This window comes from Musca autumnalis, unplaced genomic scaffold (genome assembly GCF_047663935.1).
Source record: "Musca autumnalis isolate F117 unplaced genomic scaffold, ASM4766393v1 scaffold_1, whole genome shotgun sequence".
Classification (NCBI taxonomy): Eukaryota; Metazoa; Arthropoda; class Insecta; order Diptera; family Muscidae; genus Musca; species Musca autumnalis.
In genome coordinates this window covers 57,176,585-57,200,257 of record NW_027411644.1, presented here as the reverse complement: position 1 = coordinate 57,200,257, position 23,673 = coordinate 57,176,585, and the positions used below count along the sequence as shown (strand labels likewise).

Genomic DNA, 23,673 nt, shown 5'->3' with positions numbered 1-23,673 from the left:
TATTTGCGAAATCGGACTGAAATCGGTCCGATATCAGTCTGACATTTCGTTCCGAAATTATGTCGACCACTTTATACAAATTTCGTTAAGGAATCGTTACGATTTCAAACTGTTACGAGACAAACTGAGCAAATACATATTGGTTCTGGATTTTTCTCCATTCCGGCACGGATTCATGTATGCATTCTGGGATATGCTGCTACCAACACAGTCAAAAAAACAATACAAATTCAAACATGAACATGTGTAAATTGCTGGCCGCAACACGGGTGTTTTCTGGTTCTGGATCAATTCGGCATCGAAGAACCCGCCGCCGTAAGGCTGGCTAGCTTGATTTGATAAGTGGTAGGTAAGAGTGTGCGACTAACCACGAAGAACTTGTGGCAATTAGAGGTCGAAATTTTCAAATACCGCGTTTTTTCGGTAATCCATTTTGTCAACAGTTTGTCCGTATGATTGACTAAATAGAAGTTAAAGCTTTCATGATTTTTCTCAATGGCAGATTCGACCTCATGATTATGCAATCTTCTGAATGCATTACGATTCCACTGCCTTCTGTTAACGGTGAACTAATGTAAGGATGAGAGTTAAACATTTCCGTAAATATCACCACAAACTACCTGTTTCACTATACGACTTCTTGTTGCTGAATTCAGCGGACAACATATGTAATTAATTATACAAAATAAATACTATACTGTCTTAGTGGGCTTTTCTGTTATATTCCATAAATGATATTGATGATGGATAATATGTATGCTGGTGGATGCGGAATAATATAAAGCTATCTGTTAGGCGTAAATATCGTCATTGGACACCTATTAAAATCACGTTTAGGAAATAATTTTGTATTTTAACCAACCAAAATCATTGCATATTTTTAGGCGCAATACAACTTGAGAATCAACAAAAAATAATTTTTGTTAGATGTTGTATGTAAAGACTGTCCTCAACTTAATGCTTAAGATCTTTGTGATAATATAAGAGGAATTCTCGAATTCTGTGGGAAACAATCTAGGATTATCTTACAAAGGAAAGTCTTAGAAATGTTTTCATTTTTTTGTGGAATGTTTTATTGATATGTTTCTATATGAAGTTCATATTATGAACATATGAATTCTTCTTTCGGTTACTTAACTAAAAAGACAAGATCAAAACCAAAACATGCTAATTTATTGGAATATTCACATTTAGGCACAGTAGTTCTCATCTTTATAATTAAAAATTTATTATAAATACAATTATTTTTCTCGTTGTGTAAAAAAATACAAATTGTAAAAATATTGGATATGTTTTGTATATAAACATGTGTATAAAGTATTTTTTATATAAGGCAAAAATGTGTAATGTGTGTTTTCATTTTGGGGTTTTCCAAAAACAAAAGCATATATTGGACGGAATTAACATTAGTCTCATTCGTTTAAAACAAAAATATTGGAGTTAATAACTTATGAACTACGCGTTTGTTTCTTTGCTGGTCTTTAATTTTTGGATGGAAATGCGTATGTATTTGTTAATATGAATTAACTAATGATAAGCTAGAGCTGCAGAGGAAGGCATCCTTTTTGTTCTTATGGCATTAAAAGTTCAATATTCGGATTTTGTATTTCCAAAAATATTTGATATTGCGAAAAGACACAAAGCCAACAGTAGAACTAAATGAAAAGGAGGAGGAGAGGACATACGTTTTCAATTAGATAAAGGAATTTAATAGTCTATTGATAATACTCACATTGTATGACATCCACACAAACAGTAAAAGAGCAGAAAATGTTTGCTCCAACTAGAAGAAGGAAATATTTGTATTACAAAATTTTATTTATGATTTTAATTATATTTTTTAATTTTTTTTATTTGTCTCTACTCACATAAATATAATAACCACCAATCAACCATAGACCAAAGACCAGCTGGAATAATATGCCAAGACCCACAAGGATCAACCAGGGCAAAAGCCATCCTCTTGTGCTGTAAAGTTTTAATAAATAATTAAAATAATATAATAAAAAGTTTTGTATTGTAGGAAACGGAGAAGTATTAAGTTACACATTGTGCCCGAAGTCTGGAAAATGAGTAGGATGGTCCCGCTAATGAAACCAGGCAAAGATGAATCGAACAGGCCGATTTCGCTTTTGTCGCCCGTAGCAAAGACATGAGACTTTGAGGACATTAAGCAGACAACCCTCCGGCCATGTTCGAAACGTTGGATAATCAATTATATGTGTGGACGCAAGTCAGGAACAAGAAGTCCAAGCCCCGTATAATGAAACAGGGAGTTCTGGGGGATATCTTCGGACATTTTTATCTTCTACCTCTCCTGTTTTCTGCCCCTGCAGACGGCATTGAGATCGTAGAGTATGCGGACGATTGTACGATCTTGGCGTCAAGTACCTTGCCAGATGTCATTTGTGCAAGGCTGAACTCCTATTTGACTGATCTTACCACCTTTTTCCACGCGAGAAACATGCAAATATCTGCCACTAAATCTTCAGCCACTCTATTTACTACATGGACGGCGCAGTTTGAAAGAGAGTTGAATATCGTGGTCGATGGTAGCAGTATTCCGACCACATACCGCCCCAAAATGCTAGAGGTCACATTCGACACTACGTTCACGTCGCCCGCGTATACCACAGCTATCTGCTACAAACTGAGATGCAGGAACCAGTGTGGTCCGCGAATATAAGTGCAACACGATGGAAAAATATTGAAACTTGTCAGAATGCCGCCCTGAGAACAGCAACAAGGAGGGTGACTATTAATGTCTTCAGTGCACCATCTACATGAGGAGGCATAGATTCTTACAATACAACATGCTTTCGTCGCAGTATCTGCTCAGCCCACTCAGGCAGGTCAAGGATAATCTTCATGATCTAGAAAGAGAGGTCCCCTAGACCAAAAAAACATGCAATCAAAGATGCCATAAACAACTATCGTGTGAATGCGGTCCTCGGAGAACATCGCTATCAATCGTAGCTGAGGAGCGTCAGCTGCCAAGTTTTGGCTCAACTACGCAGGGGATGGTGCATCCGTTTATATTCCTATACGACAAGACCGATCATACCGTCCAAAACATCTGCCCAGCATTTGGCACAGGCCCGAACGACACACTACACCTTTTTAACTGCCCGCCAAACCTACTCAACTAACTCCAGTAGCTTTGTGGTTACAACACATCTAAGCAGCCGCATTTCTAGAACTGATGATAGACCCAACTAAAAATGAAGATACAAACATACCATATTCTGTTACAACAAAAACGATACCGGTAGAGAAGATTTACATACTGCAAACATTCAACCAACCATTATACCACGGTGTCACCACCAGGGTAGGTCGTCTATAAATATTTGACAGAATACTTCCGCTGTTAGTTTTTAATGATTATAAATAATTATATTCCTCCTTTAGCAGCTCGTCAACTACTTTTTTATTAAAATCACGCTTAGTCCGTTTATAAAGACTTCTTGCTTCTACTCGTCTTTTGTTTATGTACTCGGCCTCGTTGTCTCTACTTCTCAATAATTCGCACTTAATTTCTGTTAAGAAACGTTGCTTCAAACTTGCCTCAACGACTACCTATAGCTCTGGAGCACTTTTTGATGCATATCTTGGGAAATATCGATTTCACTTTAATACTATATACATCTTAGTTTTTTCATTACGATTCGAGGGCAATCCCTAATCTCCATATAACATTATTTTGCTTGAAACATTGAAACTCACCTGATTTTAATTCCATAATACACCAAATACGACGATATAATAACCAAAACGAAATAAAATATAAAAAATCCACCCACTATGGGCATGGAAGTACGAATGTCTGTTTCAAATAGTGGTGAATACAATTGTGAAGAATCTCCACCCGAGAGCATGTAAGATATCTAAAATAAAATAATTTTATTAATAAAATCAAATAATTATTTCCACACAAACTTACCATAGTTATAAATACAACAGATAGGGCTGTTGTATAAGCTGCCACAGCATAACTTCCTGTTTTAACATTGTTTGACCATATAATTGGTGACCAGCAAGACTCCAAGACGACCATTTTAATCTAGAAGCATAAAAGAGGAACGATTAGAGATCTTCTTACAAAAACCCAAAGTCATCTTTGTTGAAAATAAAAGAAATGCTCTGCTGTCCACTTGTTTAATTGAAATGCTTTCATGTCTTGTCGTCGTTTCTGATGTGTTGTTTTTGTTATTTCTCATAACAGTCACGCCCAGATCACCAATTGTCAATCCAGGCTTTCTTCTTTTAAGTGTCGCAACTTAAATTCTTTATAGTTACCTTTTATTTTATTCGTTTCTTAATTTAAATGTTATTTTAATTATATTTTCATTGAATTTTCTTAATTTTAGATGGTCTTTTTAATAGTTTTTCCTTTAAGAAATTATATTGCACGGAATGTAAACAAATTAATTGAAACTGTACAAAGTCTCTCTTCGTATGACTGTCTGAGCCACTCTCTTCTCTTATTAGATATGCAATCGATTTCGATTAATCAATTTGTCGATTTTTCGTGATGTGTGTGGCAATGTTGCCATAGTCAGTGGTTACTTTGTTATCAATCGAGTTTGAATGACCTTTGAATATTCGATTATTAAATAAGCTGTGTTCCTTTACTTACCTGAGGTTACCATTTCAACCATTTGTTACCATTTTTAACCTGCAAAGCGTTCCGTAACCCCGAAAAGTGGCAAAACTGGAAGCAATTTTTAAGAGAGTGAGAGGGGAGAGAGATCGAAAATGGCTTTCTCTTCTACCACAGGCTACCAGCAAAATTTCTGCAGGTAGAAAATGGCAGAACTGATTTTTCGACTTTTGTTTGACGATTATTTCACAAAATGGACGAAAAACCGAAGAAAAAGTCGAACACTGACAACCAGGGATGCCAGATTTGCCGATTTATCGGCATTTTGCCGATTTTTAGTCCAAAAAAATAGAAATGCCGATTTGCCGATTTTTACCCCTAAAATGCCGATTTTTAGTTAAGGCAACTTGTTCGCATAAAATTTCCGTTTTGTATGAAAATTGTGGTTGCTAGAACTAATTTGGTACAATAACAAAGACAACTATATCATCAAGATTAATTTGATTAATAATAATAAAATTTTTTAACATATTATAAAAACAGTTTGAATTTTCTTGATTACCAAAACGTGTACTTCAGTATATACGCCACGGAAATTGTTCAAAAAACGAAATTGTCGAAAATTGGGTTAGTGGAAATAATTAAAAACTGCACAAACTTTTACATTCAACTTTGTTGTCAGATTTTGAAGCGGTTTAATTTAGAAAATAAATTTAAGTGCCTAGCTTCAGTAAATCAAAGTTTTATAATAAATGGCACAGAAGATTAATTTTTCGACATTATAAAGGAATACAAATGCTTTATAAACATAAACGAAAAGCAAGTATCACGCGAACTTTCACGTTTAAATTTCAGAAATTTGTTTAAAGATAAAAACATAGAATTGCTAGACTTTTGGAAAACAATGTGTGAATTAATATGTGCAAATTCTGAACCATTATTTCCTATTTTGTCCAAATTTATTAAACATATTTAAGTCTTGCCACATTCTTCAGCAAATGTGGAAAGAGTTTCTAGCCAAGTAAATTTAAATAAAAACAAGTGCCTAAATCGATTAGTTAGGGACTCGATGGAAGGAATTCTCTTTACTAAAGACTACTCAAAATTAAATAAGTCTAACTGTTATAATGTTGTAATTAAAAATGATTTGTTACAAATATTTATTTCAGAAATTGAATTTAATTGTAAACCAAAATTTCAAAATTCCCATACAACTAGTAAGAAAGTGTCAGTCGGCTTTGCTGACAGAGGTATACCCTCAGCCTATGTGAATTGAAACTTTCTTCCTCTGACAGATTGAATGTTTTTAAGGTCTTTTCAGAATTTTGTGGTCATTTTTAGACATTTGAACTTGCCGAAAATGTGGATTAAAATTTAAATTCAAAAGTGTTGTGGAGGTGGTACTTAAAGGAATGGACCGACATAAGAGTTATATCTTTTCGATATATATCGCGCCCACTAGTCCTTTCAGTGGGTCATCGTATAACTTTTGGAGTCGGTTGATCAGTTCGAGAATTATCGTGCTCTACAGCCACTACATTTGGTGCCATAGGGGTTTTTACACCTCTCGGGCTATATTCTCATGAAGTATGGACATGCCCCTGAAAAAGCTTTTACCGTCATAATGGAGGAAGTGTATACAAATTGTTGCAACAAAAACCAAAGCGATTCGAGAGCAGGCCCTAAACTTAACATATCCGAAATTTTGTGTGGAAGGTTCCCGAAGGAGTGGACCGATTGAGTGCGTATTGGAACCTCATCTAAGTCTGGTAGACATTTCACGATGTGCAAAGTATGGACCAAATAGGTTACTCCCTTCAAGGGTTATCGTACGCACAATTTTTTCATTTTCGAACTTTTGTGGGAGAGGTACCTGAAGGAGTTGACCGATAATGCCCATCTTCGAACTTAAACTAAGTTTGGACAAAATATTACGAAAGCCAAACTTTGGAAAAAATCGGCTCATCCGTTCGAGAGTTATAGTGCGCACCAGTCAGCCAGACAGACAGACGGGTAGAGTTTCTGGTCGGGAATTCCCGGCCCGGGATTTCCCGGGAATTCCCGAAATTTTTTTAACGGGATTTCCCGGGAAAATTTTTTGAAATTCCCGGGAATACGGGAATTTGCCTTATAGTTATTTAATATTGGAAATATAGTAGAATGGCGATAATTCGTGCCCTGATTATTCGTAATTGCGGGCCCATTGGAAAAATCTCCATAATTCGTATAAAATATGTATGTATTGCTAGATAAATGGTGTTTTTTTCTGAAATTCGAAGTCTGTATAACCTCACATAATTATGAATTTTTAGTTTATAACGGTTGTTCTAGTCAACATTTTTATTGGTGGCATTCTTGAAGAATATTAGTTTGCTAAGATATAAAAGCTGTGATCCATACGAATTGTTGTTTTCTCCAAAATTATTGTTTGCAATATAAAACACTGTATAATGTGTAAGTGGCAAATAGAGCATATTAGGATTGGAAATCAGTAATAACAATGGTATGTACTATGTTCATATAAGTACGACTCTATATCATTGGTGCCACCGTGTTGCCATTGTGAAGCCGTGTACTCAAAAGGTCAGCCGTGTAAAAATTCGTTATAAACGGATTTGTTATATTATCAACACGCATTTCGAACCATAAGAGGAACATACGGTATCGTTGACTTTAAAAATATAATCGGACAGCACTCTTTGATATCAAGGAAGCTTTGCTAGGATGGTAGTTGGAAGAAGATATTTTATATAACCTCCGCTGATTAGTCAGGAATAATTGGATTTTGACCGCATACATATAGATATTCTTGAACAGCTGCTATATGTTATATATGATTTATTGGTTCTTTCAAGATACTGGCACAAAGTCGTTTAAGATGTTTGCTATTGCTTTTTCACCCTATTGCTATTTTACCCTTAATATTGTTCCAAAGAGATAACAAATGACACGACTACACATAAAGGGAGTAGGTATTTCATGTTTGCTTTCTCTCTGTCACGTCTATGGCCCACAAATTCGATTTACCATAGTCCCGGGAATTCCCGATTTCCCGGGAATGAAAAAAAGTCGGGAATTCCCAAACTCTACAGACGGGCGACACCAAATTGTCTGAAACACATTTCGTCCAAACATACTTGGGGTCTAAAACCATTATTTCGATGAGACACATTTTGCCCGTATGAAAGTGTATATACCCTCGTTAGCATAAATGCTGAGGGTATAAAAACAATCACCTTATTAATTATCCTCTTAAGACAATATTTGTATACGTTTTGTTTAGCTTGACTGAATTGAAAATATATTGATCTCATATATATAACATGATACAATGATACAAGGTAACCTCACGCTCACAACTCACAGAGTTGTATTCGCTTTGCCGTCCCTTCATTGACAAAATGATTTTGACAAACTTTGTATGTATATGTTAAAATATACATATGTACGTCAGGTTTATTTACATTTTAAATTCCAACCAATTTATTTTATTTTTTTTTAATTTAAAATTTTCAGACAGATTGGAGTCAATTTGGACATCTATCTGGCTGGAGAACAACTCTCGACCGGATCAGACGATGTGGTCCAAATGTTGGTCCTCGAAATATTTTTGCAAGCATTGATCATTTTCACATTAGCTGCCGTGACATAGAGCATGAATTTGCGGATTTATAATTTTACAGAGGTTAAATCATCTGGTGTTGGCTTCACATAAAAGCCAAATGTGTATACTCAGCCTATTGTCTGAGGTCAAAATTGTGCTTCATCGAAATGATGTTTCAGACGATTTGGAGTTGATTTATCCATGACCGTCCGTCTATTTAGCTGGTGCGCACGATAACTCCCGAACGGATCAACCTAATTTGTCTTCTTTTAGGTTCGAAGATGAGCCATATCGGCCCACTTCAACCAATCGGTACCACCCCAACAAAATCTCAAACATTTTCGCTAAAATGGTGCGCACGATAAATCCCGAACGGATCGACTGACTTAGTCCAAAGATAGCATTTCTTTCGGGCCTAGATCAGGTATGGACTATATTGTTTCAATTCTTCGAGTACCTTCACACTAAATTTTTCTTTAAATGCAGTTTATTTGATATTGCACATCGTATTATTTCTTTCAAACATGGGCATGTCCTTGCATACTGACCAAAAGGTAAAAAAATAAAATATGGCGTCTCGAAAATTTAATAGCGCGTAGTCACTGTAATCATGTCTATAACATTATATTATTTTTTCCCCGGGAAAACAACACTTCCCACTTTCTTTTCGATAGATATCGCACCCAGTACTTTCAATTGGTAAACATATAAATTAGAGCTTTTGGACCACTACGTCAGAAAACATGGACTTACACACGAAAAACATAATATCGCTCCACAAGTAATAGCATCGGTATAAATATCCAAAGGATCTTCCAACAGACCATACATAAACTGCAATTCAACAATCAACTTGAACTCTTGTATTGGAGGTACAATAAGGAGAATCCCGATATGGACCATTTTAGAATTTAAACTCAATTTGTACAAAATATTACCATAGTTTGGATCAAATTGTTTGCTTTTTCCGCTCATGAGATATATCGTGTACCGTTTTAGTGAGATTTTTTTAACTTTTGGGTGAGGTACCGGAAAGGTGTGGACCAATATTTTCCATCTTCGATCTTGTAGTAAGTATAGACTCCAAATTGTCTGAAACGGATTTCGTCAAAACATACACGTGGTCTAAAACCATTATTTCGTTGGACACATTTTGCCCGTAAATACTGAGGGTATAAAAAAGCGGAAGACTATGGCTGACTTCCTAAACATCAGTTGCTTTGTAAATCTCTTAGGCATCCTATTCCATAACGTCGCTGTTGTGCATTTGAAACGCAGATTAGATTTTGCAACTGTGTGCATTTTAAAATACTTTTACAATGCACGACCAATAACTGAAACAACGCAGTTTTAAGACTACAAATCTGAAATAAATAGCACAACCTTCATGTCGACGGTAGAGCATTCCCAGCGAAGTCAGCCCCAATCACAACGCTCCATATTACAAGGAGAAACCTTTACTGTCCGCAGGAACATTTAAAACACAAACAAGTTAAATATATATATATCTTATAATTGTAGTTTTAATTTTCTATATAGTAGAAAAGTACAAAAATTAATAAAAAGTACGTTCTAAGCAGTAATGAGAACCCATATTTTAATTACTATATTCCATCGGAACACAATTGTTCATTGGCTTCACTATCCAAAGAGGGTTCGTAACTAAACATTTCCTTTGGGGGACGGACATTAGCTCTTAGCAGAAATACATTTCCTAATGGTGACTTGACTCTCTAAGGTTTTTGTATTATATTGCGATTGATCTGCTTGGTGTTATATGTGTCCGGATTGACTGTCGCCACTAATTTCTTGTTCTACATGTTCCGGGCGTTGACACACATATCTGCTGATTGGTCTGACTTGCATCTGTAAAAGAAATATTTGCATATTTACTACATCCTTTTGTCAAACTATAAGAACTATGATGCGATAACATACCTTTTTATTTCCTTTGTTCCTTCATCGTCGGAGAAATCTTTAATTTCTTTACTTTCCCATGAGGCGTTTTCTGGTTGTTCAATTGTAACATGTGGTCTAAGAGAAATGTTCTGTCACCAGATACTTTTAGAAAAGATCTTTAGCAATTCAGCGTTGTTTTTCTTGCGCTTAGCTATAGCCTCAGCATTGACACGTTTATCAACAGCCAAATCAGCGCGACTGCGGAGAATCTCAGCATACGATTGAGTGATCTTTTGCAACTTTTGTACATCATAAGGAACTGGTAGGGTTTAGTGAACTGTCACAAGCAGAACACATTCAATATATTAATACAAACCCATTCCCATTCGCTACAAACCAAATAACATATTGGCTTCTTCGCTGACGTTTGTTGTTGACGGCATCAGCATGAATAAACGCTGCTGGCAAGCAAACACCCTTTTTCTTGACTTTTATTCTTATCTAAAATCTGCAATAACAATACAAAGATATTCAAGTTTACTTCTGTTTCGTTCTGCTTAAATAAATAATACAGAGTTATTTTAGCTAGTTTTGACCGTGTTGTCCGTTTCATTTCCGCACACAATTTTTTCCAAATTAAATACACAGTTATTTTAACGAGTTTTGACCGCGATGTCCATTTCATTTCCGCACACAATTTTTTCCAAAATTACGAAAATATTCTATATATTTTCATTATACACAAATGTAAACAAACAGTGTGTTGTTTTTGTAATTGACATACAATAACAACAACAACTTTCATATTGTTTCGATGCAGTGTTGTATTTGGCAGCTCAAGGACGGTTTTTTCAAATGAGATTACCTTCTTATTCTGCCATGTATATATAATTATATACAACATATGCATATGGTAAAACCATTTATTTTCATACATATTTTGAATTGTTGCCTTGGTTTATTAATTCTTAATCGTTTTGTTGTACTTAAAATGTTATTTTTAAACTTATGCTTATTAAATAAAGCGATAATTTGAACTGAAATAAATGTTTTTTAATTTGCCGATTTTTTGCCGATTTTGAAAAATTTTTGCCGATTTTGCCGATTTTGGCACCCGAAAAGTGCCGATTTTCGACCAAACTTATCTGGCATCCCTGCTGACAACACTAAATTAAAAACTGTGAAATAAAAGACGAAAATTGATTTTTTATGTTTTTTTTCTGACATTGCTGCCGGATCTACCATTTTTCCGTTCCTTTACTTTTCTGGTAAAAATGTTCATGAGAGAGCAATTTTGAACAATTTTGACACTTTTCTCTTTTACCACTCTTACCATTAAAAAAGTAAAGGAACAAAGCTATAGTTAGTTCGATAAAAATAAGGTCCCTTTTCTCTACTATCCGAGCAAAAAATTTTGGAAGTTGTGCATGTGGAGTTATGATTTCACAACATCCTTCAATGCAGTCCACACGGAGTTATGAAAAATGCACTCCGTTGGATACGTTTTTTAAAACCAGTTGCTTTAGAGATCCCTACAAAAAAAAAAAAAACAGTTGGTTGATCCCTACCCGCCGCTGGCGAAATCATTTATTCTAAAAATAAGAGGGAATGTATACATTTTTAAGAATTTGTTATAAAATAAAGAAATAAAAACATAAGTTGCGAACATTTTTGCGGTAATTCACGAGACGAAAATTTTTAATGAAGTGGAGTCCAGTTGGAGACCATGTCAATAGCTGAACTAGTGATGGGAAGGCAACATAAAAAACCTTTAGGATGATAAAGCAAAAACAATTTTAGCTGGAGAAGTCACTTGACCAATAGAAACCCTAAGTGCCAAATTATAGCCAATTCGGCCGGAACATGTTGCTAAAAACGTCAAAATACCGTAAATCGGGGGGTACCGTTATATGGGGGCTATACCAAAACGTGGACCTATGTCCACAAGTTTTGTTATATAAGTTTAGTGACGCTTAAGAGCCCTTAATGTCAAATTATAGCTAAATCGGTCTGAAAAGTAGCTAAAAGCGTCAAAATAGGTGAAATCGGGCGTTACCGCTATATGGGGGCTGTACCAAACCCGGGACCTATGACCATAACTTATCGTGGAGAAATTTCTTGATGACAAAAAACCATAATTCGACCAGATCATGTACCTAAAAACTTCAAAATACCGGAAATCGGACAGTACCGCTCTATGGGGGCGGACGGACGGACAGTGCTAAATCGACTAAGAATTTTACGCTGATCAAGAATATATATACTTTATACGGTCGCAAATGATTATTTCGATGAGTTACAAAACGGAATGACAAACTTAATATACCCTCCATATTCTGGTGGAGGGTATAAAAAAAGCAGTTGGTTGATCCCTACCCGCCGCTGGCGAAAAAAACTCTACCACAAAGAAAAAAGAATGTATACATTTCTAAGAATTTGTTATAAAATAAAGAAATAAAAACTTAAGTTGCGAAAATTTTTGCGGTAATTCACGAGACGGAAATTTATAATGGAGTGGAGTCCATGTCGAACTAGTGATGGGAAGGCAACATAAAAAACCTTTAGGATGATGAAGCAAAATCAGATGCGCTTGAATTAAATGGAGGACGGAAGAAGTAAGCTCAAATGTGATTGAATTTAATGCAAGCTTTCATGGTAAAACAAACCAGTAGTGCGATTCTCTAACTCATTGTTTGAGTTACCGACAATTATCGGTAAAATTAAAATGCTTATAATTTCGGTAATTACCGATGTTTTTCGGTAAGTTAGCGACGAATAAAAAGCTGTCGTAAAGTTGTACCGATAGCAAGAATGTTGTCAACTTTTATTTGAACTTTTCATTCATAATTTTGCGGTTTAACTTTACCGATTTTTGTCGGTAACTCAAAAAATGAGTTGGAGAATCGCACTACAGGTAAAGTAAATACAACAAATACATCTCAACAGCAACCACATACAAATTTGTTTTTGTTTGTAAACAAAATAAAACTTCAAAGTCAGCGCAAAAAGCGCTTGATATGAAGAAAATACATTTCTGTGGCCAAGTATCCGCGTTAATGTACAAAAACACATTTGCATTTGAAAAACGATAAGTTCTAGGACAGAGAAGCCATTACATAGTCGATACGTCCGAAGATTTGCTTTACCACCAATGAAACCAGGTAACGTAATTTGGTGACTATGTGGGTTCGAGTCCTTGGCTTTCCTTTTTCACTTGCAAATAATTTCAGATCATCAAGCTTAACTCAAAACGAGAAAAATAACAAAAATCATTAAAAATGATCTTCGCCCTAAAAAGGCAAAATTTCTAAAAATAAAAAACAGGCTGAGCCCGGCTGGGATTTGAACCCACGTCCTTGAAAAACATATCAAAAAATGTTGTCATGGCGTGTTAGCATTCAAAGCCAAAACTCATAACTTCAAAGTCAGCGCAAAAAGCGTTTGATATGAAGAAAATACATTTCTGTGGCCAAGTATCCGCGTTAATGTACAAAAACACATTTGCATTTGAAAAACGATAAGTTCTAGGACAGAGAAGCCATTACATAGTCGATACGTCTGAAGATTTGCTTTACCACCAATGAAACCAGGTAACGTAATTTGGTGACTATGTGGGTTCGAATCCTTGGCTTTCCTTTTTCACTTGCAAATAATTTCAGATCATCAAGCTTAACTCTAAACGAGAAAATTAACAAAAATCATTAAAAATGATCTTCGCCCTAAAAAGGCAAAATTTCAAAAAATAAGGAAATGTCTATAGATTATTGGAATTTAAAAAACTAATAATTTTTCACATTTGATTGAATATTTTGAAAAACATGAATGAAAACTCGTTAGATAATTTCTCGCAGAAAGTAGAATTCTTGCAAAAATGTTTGGGGTCGCTGGCAATTAATTGAAAAAAGAGAAGCCCTTTCAATTGTTTGCTTTTGAAAACAAAAAAGCACGTGTTTATTAGCGCTTTATTATTTTCAAGTTTAACATAATACCACACATTACAAATATTGTACCGCCTCTATAAGCGGTGTTTTAGTCTGCGGTATATCGTTCGGACCTGTAGGAGGTTACATGTCAATGATATGAAGGAGTCTTTATGGGAAATAGTTTTTTTTCTGATGAATAAATTTGTTCTTCAAAAAATATATGGTAACATGGGGCGCCTTCGCCACGTTTTTTTCAATATGTTCTCATATCGACATCATTAAAGTTTTTCCAAATATTATTTTTGGTAAGAATATTAGCATGTCTTGACTACAAGTTTTGATATATAAATGATTATCATTTTGTTTTTAAAATATTATTTTTGAGAATTTACAAAATGTCCATCCATGGGGTAGCTTCGCCATCGACATAGGCCATATATCAACGGACTCTAAAACTGGAAGTTACCATACTTCCTCCTCAAATATCAACATTATGCATAAAAGGAACATGTTTTCTAATTAATAATCAAAAATGATTCTAAAATTTACAAAAAGAAACATATTCTAGCCGTTAATTGATGTAGGTTCCTTGGATTTAGGCATAAAAATGAAATTTTTGCCAAATTAGATAGGTTTAGCGCAATATTTGATTTCAACTTCACATTATAGTGTGGTATATCTTCTATCTATATATATAAATGAGCTTGGTGATAAGGTACTGACTGACTGACTGACTCATCATCAACGCCCAGCCAAAACGGCTAAAGCTAGGAGCTTGAAATTTTACCAGTGGGTCACTGTTGATGCAAATGTGCGAGATAAGGCCGGATTTTAGAAAATTCGTCCTGGAACCACAAAAAATAACAATAACAAAAATCCTTATTTTGCATTATTATTACGTACTTATTCACTTAGTTGACCCTCTGCAAGACATGTGTCAAATTAAAAATGCTATAACTTCTTGATACCGTAAACGATCACACATAATTTCAAATTTTGTAGTTTACTTCTAGGCGCACTTATTTTTATCGCAAACCACTAAATAATAGAAAGATAAATGGTCTGTTCCTTTACTTTTGAAAGTGGTAAAACCGGCAAAAGTAGCAAAAGTTGTAATCTGAATTGTACAGTGTCTGAAGTAAAGGAACGCTTTTCGAGTAATAAGTTGCAAAACTTGAAGATTCTTGCACGTAAAGGAACATAGCTATAGACAAACCGATCCTGATTTTGTTTTCACATAACAGGTGTCGCACAAAAGATTTTCATTCGTTAAAGTCCAGTTAGAAAAAATGATTACAAACGATGCATTTGTAATAATTTTGATTTTCAATTTAAAATTAAAACAAAAATTCTTTTAATAAATAATGTTGGGTTTGTTGAACAAATGAGTTGCTGTTGAAGACAACATTAGGGGAATAAATTCAGAAATCGGCCAGAAATAAAAACATCTAAAAACTGTATGGATTTGACTTTTTTAGTAATAACTAAATGTTTGCAAATCAATGAAAGTGCAATAAAATGGTGCATATTACCACGATTTATTTGCAATTAAGAATTTTATCGTCTATGGAGATGTACAGTCATAACTATTCAATTTTCAATTTCAAAATCTGTAATTTGAAGAAATGGCTAAATAATTAATGAAATCAATAATAGGTCCCAAACCAGAGACAAAAGATTGGTTCTGTAATTGAAAACGATTTTGGAGTATGTGTGTTACGTGAAAAAGGCAGAAACGTATTACATAACATGTATTCATCACGAAGGGTTAGGAAAAAGTTCTCTCCCCGCAAAATATAAAGGAACGAATCAGATTTGCAACTAAGAAAATTTCAAGCCCGTTAAAGTACTTTGATGACGTTATATTTCTGATGAGATGAAAATTATGTTGCACTATTACGACGGAACCCAAAAAATATGGCGCAACCCTCTCACAGCCCTGGCAATAAAAATGCAATACATACTGTAATGTTCGGAGAACTGTAAGTTATGGTAAGGGCATAGACAAATGAAGGGTACAGACAACGGATTACTCATGTTGAGTGCTGTCAACAGGCTCAAACCAAAATACTCAACATTTTTCGAAGTCGATTTTTGGGAAAAATTGCAAGATTTTCTTTTACATCTGAGTATGTAGATTTCGTCAAAAACTAACCCCATACAGTTTTTGTTAGAACAAAATGTTTTTAAAATTGTGTTTTTAATTGAGTTGTTTTGAAAACGAAATCGATGTTAACAAATGAATCGTATAGACAAAGGATTACTCATTCGATTTGTTCCTAGGTTTTACCATTTTTGAGATTTAGAAGTTCAGATCACAGATTTAGGTTATTTGTTAGGTTTTCGCGAGTTTGCTTGAAAACGGCAAGTATTATCAAAATGGGACTTATAGCTGTGAAAATTTCGTAATTTTTTCCTGGGTTGTACCATTTTTGCGATATATAAGTTAAAGTAGGGAAATTGCAGTCCTGACATTGTTTCATATGGAGACGATACAGTCAGTGAATTGTCCTAATCTGAACATCTATATCTTAAAAATGGTAAAACCTACAAAAATATCATAAAGGACAATTTTGTAGAGAATTTTCACTTCTTCTTTATTGCATATTCGATATTCGAATGTTAGCGACCATATTACATTTCATGTATAATATTTTATATATCATTGACAAAATAAGAAAATAATTCTCTATTTCTTGCGACACTTATTAAATTTTCTGCATTTCGGAATTCTGTCCATTGTTGAATATTTTGGAGCCAGGACATCTCTTGTCTTCCTCTGCTACGCTTTCCTTCTATACTGGCTTGTAGAATTGATTGTAGAATGTGGTATTTTGAGTTTCGCATTATATGCCCAAGATATGCAATTTTTCTCCTTTTTATATGATTGAAGAGTTCTCTTGTTCTGTTTAATCTGCGTAGGACCTCGTCATTTGGCACCTGAGCTATCCATGGGATTTTAAGAATTCTCCGATATATCCACATTTCGAATGCTTCTAATCGCTTGACGTCTACTGCTTTTATAGTCCATACTTCCGTTGCGTATAACAGTACTGGCCATATGTAGGCTTTTATGAACCTTGTCTTTGTTGTGATGTTAATATCATGACTTGTCAAAACTTTTCTATATTTGTGAAAGGCGTCTCTTGCCATTTCTATCCGGCATTTAATTTCTTTGGAGTTATCCCACTGATCATTTATTGAGAACCCGAGATATTTGAAGCTCGACACTCTCTCGAGTGGAGTGTTGTGAATTGTTATATTCATGTTTTCGTAATTGTTTTTTCTGCTTATTATCATATATTTAGTTTTCTTGATGTTTAATTTTAATCCATATCTTTCACTACACGCAGTTAGTCTGGTGACAAGATTTTGTAAACCTGATAGGCTGTCTGCTATTAGTGTAGTATCGTCAGCGTATCTGATATTGTTTATATAAGCATTATTTATGAGGATTCCTTCTTTAGCGTTATTTATTGCTTCTTTGAATATTTTTTCCGAGTATATATTAAACAGTAGTGGGGACAGAGTACAACCCTGTCTTACTCCTTTGGATATAGATATTTCTTCCGTCATTTCTCCGTTGATATTAACATGTGCGGTTTGGTGCCAATACAGACTTTTAATGCATCTAATTTCTTTTCCCCCTATTCCAATTGACGCCAAAATATCAATGAGCTTGTCATGTTGTACGGTGTCAAATGCCTTCTCGTAGTCGATGAAGCACATAAAAACGTCTTTATGGACACTTCTACATTTTTGGACCAACACTTGTACGCAGAATAGTGCTTCTCTGGTTCCTTTTGCTTCTTTAAACCCAAATTGTGTTTCGCCCATTTCTTGTTCGCATTTTTCGTATATCCGTCTATGTATAATTTTCAGAAAAATTTTTAAGGCGTGACTCATCAAGCTAATAAGTCGGTAGTCGTTGCATCTTTTGGGGTGAGATTTCTTTGGAATGGTTATAAATGTGGACTTCAGCCAATCCTCTGGGTATTTTCCGGTGTCATAAATATAGTTAAATAGTTTCGTTAACAGATCAATATTGTTATCATTTATCATTTTTAGTATCTCGGCAGGTATTTCATCAGGACCGGTGGCTTTTCGTTTTCGGAGGGATTTTATTGCATCTTCAACTTCGTTGTTTGTTATTGCCTCGCCTGTCATTTGCTGTGATATCCGGTAGTCATAATCAGATCTAGTAGGATCATTGAATAAGTTTTGAATATATTCTTTCCAGATGTTTTTCTTCTCAGCGGTTTCAAAAACGGCTTCATTATTGTTATTGTAAAGGACTGATGAATTATTATTTCTGTATATGCCGGCTGCTTCTTTCATTTTCTTGTGTAACTGAAAGTCGTCGTGCAGTGTCATCAGTCGTTCAATTTCTTGGCATTGATTGTTAAGATGGTTGTTTTTGGCTATACGCACTTCCCTTTGAATTTCCCTGTTGATTTCCCAATACATCTCGTAGTTACTATTTTTGTATTTTCTACGCTCATCCATGGTTTAATAAGAAAGGTTAGCCAAAGCTTTATGTCAATTTAAATTTTTTCATTCGAGTATGCCTAAAACTTCAAAACAATATAAACAAACTGTGTATGTATGTGTGGTGTTTGAATAATATGCCAAACAATTTTAAAAACAATCGAATTCAATGATTTTTAAAATTGTTTTTAGACCATTTGTATGGAAGAAATTGGTGAGATTTGCATTGAAACAATCGGTTTATTATATTCACAACTCGATTATGTAGAGAAAACTTAACTCTTCATTCATTTTTCGCGTTTTTTATAAAATGCTCAAAAAATGCATTGTAAACAAACCCACTTGTTGCTTTTATTTTGAAGTTTTAGGAATTCAAGAAAAACAAGGGTTCTATAGATTTTTTTCATTTAAATCTACCTCTTTACTTATACCATGCGCTCATCCATCAGTTGAAGTATCTCTTCAGTCATCCAGCTTTTACTTTTTGGTTTTGTGTAGTTTCCAAGCGTGTTACGTGCAATTGAATTGATTGATTTTGATTTGATTGATTGATTTTCACTGCTACAACATTTTATTCCATTTTGATAGGGCGCGAAAACCTAAAAAACCCCAAAAAATGTGAACTTTGACCTGATTTATTTAAAAAGCGCTCAGGCAATTTTTTTATTCCCAGGTGTAAGCTCCTTTTATTTAATGTTGGTTCAAGAGCACCGTATCATGTTATATGCTGTTAACCGATCCAAACCAAAATACTCAACGTTTTTCGAAGGCGAATTTAAAAAAAAAAATGCGATATATAAGTTAAAGTAAGGAAATTGCAGTCCTGACATTGTTTCATATGGAGACGATACAGTCAGTGAATTGTCCTAATCTGAACATCTATATCTTAAAAATGGTAAAACCTACAAAAATATCATAAAGGACAATTTTGCAGAGAATTTTCGATGCTATAACATTTTCTTTATTCCATTTTGATAGGGCGTGAAAACCTAAAAACCCCCAAAAAATGTGAACTTTGACCGTGATTTATTTAAAAAGCGCTCAAGCGATTTTTTTTAATTCCAGGTGTAAGCTCCTTTTATTTAATGTTGGTTCAAGAGCACCGCATCATGTTATATGCTGTTAACCGACCCAAACAAAAATACTCAACGTTTTTCGAAGGCGATTTAAAAAAATCAATATTTTCATTTATACATTTATCTGAGGATGTAGATTTCTTGAGGAGCTTGAAATTTTACCAGTGGGTCACTGTTGATGCAAATGTGCGAGATAAGGCCGGGTTTTAGAAAATTTGTCCTGGAACCACAAAAATAACAACAACAAAAATCCTTATTTTTCATTATTATTACGTACTTATTCACTAGTTGGCCCTCTGCAAGACATGTGTCAAATTAACAATGCTATAACTTCTTGACATAATTTCAAATTTTGTAGTTTACTTCTAGGCGCATTTATTTTATCGTAAACCACTAAATAATAGAAAGACAAACCCATGGTAGAATAAAGTGAAGGTAGGCCACAGCTAACAGCTGATTACATTTTTTTTCTTTTTATGGCCTAATCTGTCAACAGCAGGGTTGACATTTTGTACTGTTTTTGACATTATGCAATCGTAAAGGTAGATGTATCGCTGAATTGTTCCAACAAAAAACTTCTGCTCTAAGTTACATATGTTTTTGTAATACGGGATAGCTATGCAGGTACATCTACCATTATTATTGTACCATGCCATTTGACGTTTTAAGCCATGGCTGCAGGGTGACATTTCTCAGTGATTTTCATACCTGCACTACCTCTATTTTATTGTACCATGGACAAACCGATCCTGATTTTGTTTTCACATAACAGGTGTCGCACAACAGATTTTCATTCGTTAAAGTCCAGTTAGAAAAAATGATTTCAAACGATGCATTTGTAAAAATTTTGATTTTCAATTTAAAATTAAAACAAAAATTCTTTCAATAAATAATGTTGGTAGGAAGAAGTTCTCTCCCCGCAAAATATAAAGGAACGAATCAGATTTGCTACTAAGAAGATTTCAAGCCCGTTAAAGTACTTTGATGACGTTATATTTTCTGATGAGATGAAAATTATGTTGCACTATTACGACGGAACCCAAAAAATATGGCGCAACCCTCTCACGGCCCTGGAAAATAAAAATGCAATACATACTGTAAAGTTCGGAGAACTGTAAGTTATGGTAAGGGCATAGACAAATGAAATATATAGACAAAGGATTACTCATGTTGAGTGCTGTCAATAGACTCAAACCAAAATACTCAACATTTTTCGAAGTCGATTTTTGAGAAAAATTGCAAGATTTTCTTTTACATCTGAGGATGTCGATTCCGTCAAAAACTAACCCCATACAGTTTTTGTTAGAAGAAGATGTTTTAAAAATTGTGTTTTTAATTGAGTTGTTCTGTTTGCAATAAAGAATTTTTATGGCGTTCTTGGTATATAGAAATGTAGAGTCTATAACTTTTCGTCACTAAATAATTTAGGAAATCAATAATAGACAACAAACCAGAATCAAATTTTGGTTTTGTAATTGAAAACGATTTTGGAATATGTGCGTTACGTGAAAAAGTCAGAAAAGCATTATCACGAAGGGATAGGAAAAACCACTGCTCTCCCCGTAAAATATAGGGAAACGAATTTTCTACAGAGAAGATTTCAAGCCCTTTAAAGTACTTTGATGACGTTATATTTTCTAATGAGACGAACATTATGTTGTATTATTACGAGGGGACCCAAAAAGTATGGCGCGAACTTCTCTATAACGAACTTCTGTTTTTTCGAACTTCCCAATAACGAATTATTCTCTATAACGAAGAAATATTAAAAGCACAGTTTTTTCAGTCCATGCTCACCTATTTTAACCTCTATATAACGAACTTCCCTATAACGAATACTTCTCTATAAAGAAGTTTTTTTTTAAGCACAAGTTATATTTCCCACACAAAATAACCTCCCTATAACGAATTAAAAAACAATATCTTTCAACAGCGCTCTTATTGAAGTCCACTTTATTTTTACATTGCGCACACAATGTGTCAAAACATAACAGTGGTTTATGAGGAAAAATATCAGTTAAAATATTTTTTGTGGTGATCGAACGCAAACTACGATAAAATTGTAGAGATCAGCAAATGTATCATTTGGTTTTGTTTAGATTCGAAGACTGATGAATCGTGCAATATGTTTTGAATTGCCTTTTCTTTCCCAGTTTAAGAAATAGTTGCGAAACAAAGTTCCCGATCATATTTGTTTTCCCACTGCTCATTGGGATGACTTTTTTGATGAAGCAAAGTAGCTTAAGTGGTATTATCAATTTGTGCATTTGTATGTAACATGCAAAAGGAAACGAAATAGGTCAATGGTTCCTTTCGATTATCTACATAGCATCACATTCTGAGTCCATTTATACGTGCCCGTCCATCCGTTAATGCACTTTTGTCGCATTTATTATCCTATCCGGGTTAAAATTTATGATGGTCGCAATTTTGACCAAAGGACTATAGCCATTGCTTTTGACGAGAATAGGTTGAGATTTGGATATAGCTCCCATATATTCTCCCGATTCCGTATATTCTATCCACCAAACAACTATTTTAAAACAAATGTGTAATGAAATCTGTTCAGTAGTGCGATTCACAAACTAATTTTGTGAGTTACCGACAAGTGTCGGTAAAATTAAAATGCTTATAATTTCGGTAATTACCGAAAGAATATGTGGTAATACCTTAAACTGTCGTACTTTACTGGTTAAATAATTTGTAAATAGGAACGGGTGAAACTATACTCTGCATTTCAATTTATTTATTTATTATCCTCCTTTATATTCGTGTGAATTCTCCGCTAACGAAGTAGCGGGCACTTGCTAGTCAATAGCATAAACAATTTAAGTTAAACCCCTATCATGGCGTAGCCGCCCCACCCCCTACATAGTTCATAATATGAATATATTAACATTTATAATTACTTTTATCATGCAAATTATTTGGATTTATATTCTTCAGTAGTTGTCTATTAACGGTATAAAATATAATTTTGATATCACAAGATATCACAAAATATACCTACCATGAATATTTTTCGCAATACCCCAAAAACATGAAACCGCGTGCATCAGCAATCGTATATTTGATAGAAATGCCAATTTTTGGGAGATGAAAGATCTTCGTTAAACTCTCAATCTTCACTTTAACGGCATTTCTGTAGCAGTTATAATTATCAAGAAAATCGGCGCTGGCGAAGGCGCCCCAGTGGCGAAGGCGCCCCTGTGGCGAAGCCGCCCCATGTTACCATATATCCCTAATATACATCGAACATTGAAATAAATATATAATTGGTCTGTTCCAGTACTGCAAGAATCTACTAATTTTTACTATTTTTTCCAATAACATAAAAGAAAAAAATGTTATCGTAGTAAAAAGTAGTAGCTTCTTTCAGGTTCTGGAACACAGCAAAAATGTCGTATGGAATTTGACACTAACATAATAGCCCAGTTCGGTCCGCTGGGTACTGGTGCTACCTTTTCTTGTTCTACCTAGCCACAGTATCTCATCAGTTCCCTTGTTTCTTGTTTGTGGATCGAAAATAGTCTTTCCTGCCTTACCCATGCCAAACCTTCTCCACTAATAAATTAGTTGTTTTAAATATTAAAACAACAACAATGGGATTAATGCCTTGTTCAGACTGACGGTGTTTCGCTCTCTATTCGTTGTTCGACCCCAAATTACGATGTAATTACTTCATTTCCCATACAAAATATTGAGAACGAACAACGATTTGTGTACATTGTTCAATTTAAATTACTCTCAGAACGACGATAACATATGTCCCATCTCTAACAAATGAGAGAATTTATCGAAATAAATTAATTATGACAGAAAAAAAATACAAAATTTAAAAATTTATTAAAAACCCAAACATTTTTAGAAAAACTGCAAAATATGAATGAAAAGTAAACGGTTTAACGACTAGTATACATTCAAATCATAGCAAATTTTGTCTTCTCTTTCATTGCATTTACATTCCTTGTCCATCGTTTCAAATTCGAGTACAAATTTAGAAACAAAAATCAAATGCCTGCCGGAAAGTCTGTATACCAAAAAGTTATTTTGGCAGGTCTCTCTCGTTAATTTTTAAAA

The 23,673-nt window shown here is 34.4% G+C and overlaps 1 protein-coding gene and 2 long non-coding RNA genes across 4 annotated transcripts; 1 reads left to right on the top strand and 2 right to left on the bottom strand.

Moving 5' to 3' along the window:
• Positions 1 to 1,049: 1,049 nt before the first annotated feature.
• Positions 1,050 to 4,497, bottom strand: pasi1 (septate junction component pasiflora 1). Its single transcript, XM_073975376.1, has 6 exons — positions 4,300 to 4,497; positions 3,944 to 4,063; positions 3,727 to 3,887; positions 1,869 to 1,968; positions 1,733 to 1,783; positions 1,050 to 1,655 (listed from the first exon to the last, which is right to left on the bottom strand). The coding sequence occupies exons 2-6, from the start codon at positions 4,055 to 4,057 to the stop codon at positions 1,572 to 1,574; spliced, it is 510 nt and encodes a 169-aa protein (XP_073831477.1). The 5' UTR covers positions 4,058 to 4,063; positions 4,300 to 4,497; the 3' UTR covers positions 1,050 to 1,571.
• Positions 4,498 to 7,925: 3,428 nt separating this feature from the next.
• LOC141390555 (uncharacterized) lies at positions 7,926 to 9,754 on the top strand. Its single transcript, XR_012409407.1, has 4 exons — positions 7,926 to 8,022; positions 8,120 to 8,631; positions 8,694 to 8,761; positions 8,882 to 9,754. It is a non-coding gene; the product is annotated as an uncharacterized lncRNA (long non-coding RNA).
• Positions 9,713 to 10,843, bottom strand: LOC141390554 (uncharacterized). Of its 2 annotated transcripts, XR_012409406.1 has the most exons (3): positions 10,679 to 10,843; positions 10,146 to 10,614; positions 9,713 to 10,073 (listed from the first exon to the last, which is right to left on the bottom strand). It is a non-coding gene; the product is annotated as an uncharacterized lncRNA (long non-coding RNA). The 2 variants fall into 2 exon arrangements; XR_012409405.1 differs by having other exon boundaries at positions 10,146 to 10,843.
• Between the last annotated feature and the right edge of the window lie 12,830 nt (positions 10,844 to 23,673).

What these genes read in the sequence shown, in the direction of transcription:
- pasi1 (XM_073975376.1), bottom strand. Translation starts at nt 4,057, where the DNA reads ATGGTCGTCTTGGAGTCTTGCTGGTCACCAATTATATGGTCAAACAAT. An exon ending in CTGTTGTATTTATAACTATG is followed by an intron (nt 3,888 to 3,943) that starts GTAAGTTTGTGT and finishes ATTTTATTTTAG; the next exon opens with ATATCTTACATGCTCTCGGG. An exon ending in TTGGTGGTTATTATATTTAT is followed by an intron (nt 1,784 to 1,868) that starts GTGAGTAGAGAC and finishes TCCTTCTTCTAG; the next exon opens with TTGGAGCAAACATTTTCTGC.